General features: G+C 38.8%; 1 protein-coding gene across 2 annotated transcripts; it reads left to right on the plus strand.

The window, feature by feature from the left end:
• The first annotated feature begins 389 nt into the window (after positions 1–389).
• On the plus strand, positions 390–6,981 carry LOC103965848 (probable phospholipid-transporting ATPase 8). 2 transcript variants are annotated; one of them, XM_048578887.1, is made up of 12 exons: positions 390–521; positions 865–1,477; positions 1,879–3,245; positions 3,558–3,668; positions 3,765–4,041; positions 4,274–4,362; positions 4,471–4,579; positions 4,676–4,894; positions 5,006–5,131; positions 5,413–5,511; positions 5,617–5,808; positions 6,131–6,981. In XM_048578887.1, the coding sequence occupies exons 2-12, from the start codon at positions 1,082–1,084 to the stop codon at positions 6,722–6,724; spliced, it is 3,579 nt and encodes a 1,192-aa protein (XP_048434844.1). In that variant the 5' UTR covers positions 390–521; positions 865–1,081; the 3' UTR covers positions 6,725–6,981. The 2 variants fall into 2 exon arrangements, with proteins under 2 accessions (XP_048434844.1, XP_048434843.1); XM_048578886.1 differs by having other exon boundaries at positions 422–737.

Raw genomic sequence — 6,981 nt, forward strand, 5'->3', positions numbered from 1 at the left:
ATCAGCCACTTGTGTGGCAAAGATTGTGATTGATCTTCATGCAACCTTACGTCACCTTTCAATGTCCACAGGCTCATACTACATCCAAAACAAGCCCCAATAGGCATTAGGAGTCCCAATAATTACTTCTATTTATATCGCACCGGTACACCGTAATACAAACATTACTTAAATACAATTGACTATTTTACTTGAATTTTAAAGCATTTATTATTCACATATTATTAGTATATTCTGAATTTATATACAGTTAATTTTATTATTCATGAACTGATAATATCACGTGACGGTGGTGATCCACGAAAATGATTTCGTGAATCACGTCCTATTTTATCTACCAATATATATCCACTTTCTCTCTCTTTGTCCCACCTTGTTTTTGCTTATTAAAGCGGCAAAGCAAACTGCTACTCATACAAAGTTCACTTATTATCTCTCTCTCTCTCTCTCTCTCTAGATTTTGAGCTGAAAACGAAACCAGCAGCAACAAGCAAGAGATCTCCGCAGAGCCTGCAATGGAAGTAAGGAATTCTCTGAAACACAACTTCTAGGGTTTCCTCAAATTCCACCGACCTAGTTTTCGTAGCTGTATACACAAAGCTTGCCATTTTCGTTGATATTTAAATCAACCCTTTGTTCTTATTTATTTATTTATTTTTTACTATATTTTATACGAAACAAATAATCAGCATGGAGCTTAAAGATGCAAACTTTGTGCACCCGCTTTGTTGCTCTGGGTAAGCAAGGCATTCAATCAATGTTCTTATGTGTTGCTCAAGTTTCGATCTTTAAGCTCTACCTCCGGTGAGGTTTCGTGAATTTTGGGTAGATTTTTGTTAATTATCTGTTACTCCATTGGCGTAGATTGGTGCGGAATTTCGCTTTCGTTGGTGAAATCGTTTGCTTAATTTCGTCGAAACTTCGTGTTTTTGGAAGTTGGTGTGACTTGTTTTGTTGTTTGGTTGGTGATTTTCCCGGAAAGTGAAAGGGAAATGTGGGTAGGAATTTGAGTGAGGAGTGAGGAGTGAGGAGTGAGGAAAAGGAAAAATACCTCAATTTTGAGGTGGAAAACGCTGCTAAAATGACGGAAGGGCGGAGGAGGAGAGGGATACATTTTAGCAAACTGTATTCGTTTTCGTGTATTCGATCTCCTTTCGTTGATAGTCATCCCCAAATCGGGGAAAGAGGGTACTCGAGGGTGGTGCATTGTAATGAGCCGGATAGTCCGGAGGCGCTTCAGTTGAGATACGGGGGAAATTATGTTTCGACTACCAAGTATACGGCAGCGAATTTCATTCCCAAGTCTTTGTTTGAGCAGTTTAGGAGGGTTGCCAATATATATTTTCTTGTTGTAGCTTGTGTCTCGTTTAGTCCGTTGGCACCTTTTAAGGCTGTTAGTGTTCTTGCACCGTTGTTAGTGGTGATTGGAGCTACTATGGCTAAGGAAGCTGTTGAAGATTGGCGGCGAAGAAAACAGGTAAACGTTTCTGGATTATATAGATGTCGATGCGTTACACATTTTGCACTGTCGATTTTACATTTTTACTAGTCATTTGAAGCTACAGCTTAAGCTTATTTAGTCATGTTTGGATTAATATGTAAAATCTGGGGTATAGTTGGATTAGAATTGTGGTTCTCGATTAATCGGACAATGAACATATATGTAGTAATTTTTGTTGCCACAGTATATTAAGATTTTGCAACGGTTGAGATTGTACAGATTTCTCTTATTTATATGTGCTTACTTTCTATATCCAAAATTGGTGCAGCATGATTGGAAAGAGCAACATTATTAGGAAATATCTTCAAATTAATATATTGATGATTAATTATTTGTTTTTCCTAATTGGTTTGGCTATAAATTTGAAATTGTTTCAGGACATTGAGGCGAACAATCGAAAGGTTAGAGTTTATGGTAGGAATTATGCATTCTATGAGACCAGATGGAAGAAACTCCGGGTTGGTGATATTGTGAAGGTCCACAAGGATGAGTACTTTCCTGCTGATCTTCTGTTACTTTCGTCAAGCTATGAGGACGGAATTTGCTATGTTGAAACTATGAACCTTGACGGAGAAACTAATTTGAAATTGAAGCATGCATTGGAGGTGACATCTCATCTTCAGGATGAAAAATCCTTGGAAAGCTTTAAAGCGGTGATCAAGTGTGAGGACCCAAATGAAAATCTGTATTCATTTGTTGGGACTTTGTTCTATGATGGAAAGCCTTACCCGCTTTCCTTACAACAGATGCTCTTAAGAGACTCTAAGCTGAAAAACACTGAATATGTCTATGGTGTTGTTGTCTTTACTGGTCACGACACAAAAGTGATGCAGAATGCGACAGATCCTCCTTCAAAGAGAAGCAAAATCGAGAGGAAAATGGATAAGATAATCTACATTCTTTTCAGTACTCTTGTTGTGATAGCCTTTACTGGATCTGTCTTTTTTGGAATCAACACTAGACGAGATATAAGCGGTGGAAAAATGAGAAGGTGGTATCTTCGTCCAGATCATACAACTGTATTTTATGACCCCAAAAGAGCAGCACTTGCGGCTTTTTTCCATTTCTTGACTGCCCTTATGTTGTATGGATATTTAATACCAATATCTTTATATGTGTCGATTGAGATTGTGAAGGTATTACAGAGTATATTCATTAACCAAGATCGGGAAATGTATTACGAGGAAATGGATAGGCCAGCTCATGCACGCACATCTAATCTGAATGAGGAACTTGGTCAGGTTGATATGATACTTTCTGACAAAACAGGCACACTGACATGTAATTCCATGGAGTTCATTAAATGTTCGATAGCAGGCACTGCGTATGGCCATGGTATAACAGAAGTGGAGAGGGCACTGGCAAACAGAAGGGACGGAGTTGATACACTGCATGAAACTGGTAATGTATCATCTGATGTTTTAGATAGTGCTAGTTATAATGTTGACTCTGGAAAGTCAATAAAGGGTTTCAACTTTAGAGACGAGCGCATCATGAATGGGCAGTGGGTCAATGAAGCTCATTCAGATATCATACAGAAGTTTTTTCGGGTTTTAGCAATCTGTCATACAGCCATTCCAGTCGTTGATAAAGCATCAGGAGAAATAACCTACGAAGCAGAGTCACCAGATGAAGCAGCTTTTGTCATAGCTGCCAGGGAGCTTGGGTTTGAGTTTTTCGAAAGGACACAAACAAGCATATCATTGCATGAGTTGGATTTTGAAAGTGGGAGGAAGGTTGATAGGTGAGTTCCATTCATACTTTGACCTGTTTATTTTTATATAAAAGCTCCTTGTATTGTTTACGTGGCTGGGAAGCCATAACTTCTGACACATATTTAGCTAAATTAAGTACCCAATTATGGGCTGTTAGAACCCAGGTAAGACATTCCCACTTTGCATATTTAATTCTGAGTCTAGAAATAGATCAATGGCCCAGGATTAACTACTCACTACAGCCTCTGTGTTGTATAATACATATATGGCATGTGCCTACCTACACATCTGTTACAATTCAGTGACTTTAGTCTTAATATGACTAAATTTATTTATCCCAGGGAATACGAGCTTCTTCACGTCTTGGAGTTCAGCAGTTCTCGCAAAAGGATGTCAGTAATTGTAAGGAGTCCAGAAAATAAATTATTGCTCCTTTGCAAGGGTGCAGACAGGTTAGACTCTTGAGTGCTCATGCTTAAGGCTCACGTTTGAAGTTGCAAGTTGGGTTTTTAAAATTCCATGATTTTCATTTATCTGTACATATTCAGTGCGATTCTGGAAAGGCTTGCAAAAGATGGGCGGCAGTTTGAGGATCAGACCAAGGAGCACATTCATAAATATGCTGAAGCAGGTTTACGAACCTTGGTGATTGCATACCGCGAGCTTGGTGTAGAAGAATTTGAAATATGGGCGAAGGAGTTTGTGAAGGCTAAAGCTTCTGTAACTGAAGATAGAGATGTACTGGTGGACGGAGTTGCTGATAAGATTGAAAGGGACTTATTTCTGCTTGGTGTGACAGCTGTTGAAGACAAACTGCAAAAGGGGGTGAGTACTGAATTTTGATGGTATTTTTATTTTTTTTGGGTGAGTCCTTTCACCTGGATTAGATTATTGTTATTGTGTCCTCCCTTGAATTTGGAGCCCTGTACAACTTAACATTATGTGAATTGGAAGTTCATATCAAGAAACAAAAAACTAGTGCCCATTTTATACTGAGAAAGGTTTGTTTGTGTTCATGGAAATTAATTCTGTACGGATATCGTTCTCTTGGATACAGGTGCCTGAATGTATCAATAAGCTTGCCCAAGCTGGGATTAAGATATGGGTATTGACGGGGGATAAGATGGAAACTGCAGTTAACATTGGGTATGCTAACAGTTTTTGTGCTTAGATTATATTTTTCTGATACTTCATTGTGTGCTTAGATTATATTTTTCTGCAAGTTACAGGTTACAAGTGTTGTAAATTTTACAGGTATGCTTGCAGTTTACTTAGACAAGATATGAAACGGATTGTCATCAGTCTCGATTCACTAGACATAAAAGCCTTGGAGAAACAAGGGGATAAAGAGGCAGTTGAGCAGGTACAGAATTCCTAAAGCAAAAATCCAAAACATTATTTTTTTCCCTTCTTTTTTCTTCTTCCGTGGTGTAATTTCTGAAACCATGATTGTTTTAAGGCTTCTCTTGCAAGCATAAGGGAGCAAATTAGAGAAGGAATTTTTCAAATTGATGAAGCTAAACAAAGTCCGAATCAAGCTAAATCGTTCGGCTTGGTAATTGATGGGAAGTCCTTGGAATTTTGTCTCAAGAAGGATGTCAAAAATTCGTTTTTTGATCTTGCAATTACTTGTGCTTCTGTTATATGCTGCCGCTCTACGCCCAAACAGAAAGCTCTTGTAAGTATCTCGATCATGCTCATGAGCATATCCATTCAAATTATCTACAGTTTTTTCTTAAGGCCAGTTGCTGACATCAAATAATCTGATAGAACTACAAAATCTGTGCAGGTTACGAGATTGGTAAAACTCGGAACAGGTAAAATAACACTCTCTGTTGGTGACGGTGCAAATGATGTTGGCATGCTTCAAGAAGCTGATATTGGAGTTGGCATTAGTGGTGTTGAAGGGATGCAGGTGACCATATTTTTTGTGTTAATCTGATTTTTACGGGTTTTTTTTTATTCCCAAGATAAGTAACTGGAAATCAGTGCAATTTTGAAAGTGAGATAGAGGATGTGTTTGTCTACACTATTCACCGAATCAGAGTACTTTTGAAAAAGAGAATAGAGCATGCATCTGTCTACAACGCTATTTGCCAGCAGTTGCTTGTTTTTGGTGTCAGACTCTCAGACATATAACTTGCATATTTTTTTTTTAAGACCCAGCTTCAAATTCCATTTGATTCCTGAATGCAGGCGGTGATGGCAAGTGATTTTGCAATTGCTCAGTTCCGTTTTCTGGAGCGTCTCTTGCTTGTACATGGGCACTGGTGCTATAGGCGCATATCAATGATGGTAAAATATGCCTCTTATAATTGTAACAAACAATACTTGAAAAAGAAAGCAATAGATTTCGTACCCAGTTGATACGTGCTGATCTATTCTTTTTGGTTGATGCAGATATGCTACTTCTTCTACAAGAACATTACATTTGGGTTTACTCTGTTTTGGTTTGAGGCCCATGCTTCTTTCTCCGGTCAGCCTGCTTACAACGACTGGTACATGTCATTCTACAATGTCTTCTTCACATCACTCCCTGTAATTGCTCTTGGCGTCTTCGATCAGGATGTTTCTGCGCGGTTATGCCTCAAGGTATACAATTTTCTCTTTTGTAGAGTTTGTATACAAATAAGGGAAAATAATATGATATTCAGGGTGAATGAGTGATCCACATGATATAGTGCTAAGGTGACAATTGACTACAAATTCACGATTTACGCTCTATATTACTACTATAGCTTTGTGTGTTTGTAATTCCATCTTCTGGTAGTAAGTATCAAATCTAGTAACAAGTTCTTTACGGATGTTAAGAACCAAAAGGCGTATAATTATCGTCATGGCTTGTCATATATATTGTTTATTTTCATCTTTTTGGACTGGAATTTTTACGGCTCATGCTTTGTTCTTTTGACAGTATCCTTCCTTGTATCTGGAGGGAGTAGAGAATATCCTCTTCAGCTGGCCACGAATACTCGGTTGGATGGTTAATGGCGTTTTGAGCTCCATAATTATCTTCTTCTTCACCACCAATTCCATGATTGGCCAAGCTCTCCGAAAAGACGGTAAAGTAGTTGACTATGAAGTCCTAGGGGTCACAATGTACTCTTGCGTAGTTTGGGTCGTAAATTGCCAAATGGCACTCTCCATCAACTACTTCACCTGGATCCAGCACTTCTTCATCTGGGGCAGTATCGCCTTCTGGTATATATTCTTAGTGATATACGGCTCTGTCTCACCAAGCGTATCCACAACAGCACACAGAGTTCTCGTCGAAGCCTGTGCTCCCAGTCCTCTGTTTTGGGTGGTCACCCTTCTCGTTACTATCTGCACTTTGCTGCCGTATTTCTCATACAGGGCTTTCCAGACACGGTTCAAACCAATGCGTCACGATGTAATACAACAGGAACGATTAAATGGCTCAGACAACGAGACTTCCGGTGAATTGCCTCTGAGATTCAGTAGCAAACTGCAGCACCTGAAGCAGAGATTGAGGGAAAGAAGGTCGTGAACCGCGGTCCCGGGATCGAACTTTGTGTATGTAATCAGTGGATAGTTTGGTTTTGTGAATATGTTTGACAGTTTGAGAGAGGTATTCTTAAGAAAAGTCAAGTAGGGCAAATGGCCAATTAGTGTGTTGTAGATTAAGGGCTTTGTAGGTTTTTACCATGTAAAGCTGATATATATCATCAAATTATCAAACAAAAAGGGAAACCCCAGTGTGGCAAAAGCTTAAAGCGAGTGGAATCAAAATTAAGAGTTGGTTTA

The sequence above is a fragment of a genome, unplaced genomic scaffold (assembly GCF_019419815.1).
Source record: "Pyrus x bretschneideri cultivar Hongxiangsu unplaced genomic scaffold, Pyrus_bretschneideri_v1 Contig13, whole genome shotgun sequence".
NCBI classification, from domain to species: Eukaryota; Viridiplantae; Streptophyta; class Magnoliopsida; order Rosales; family Rosaceae; genus Pyrus; species Pyrus x bretschneideri.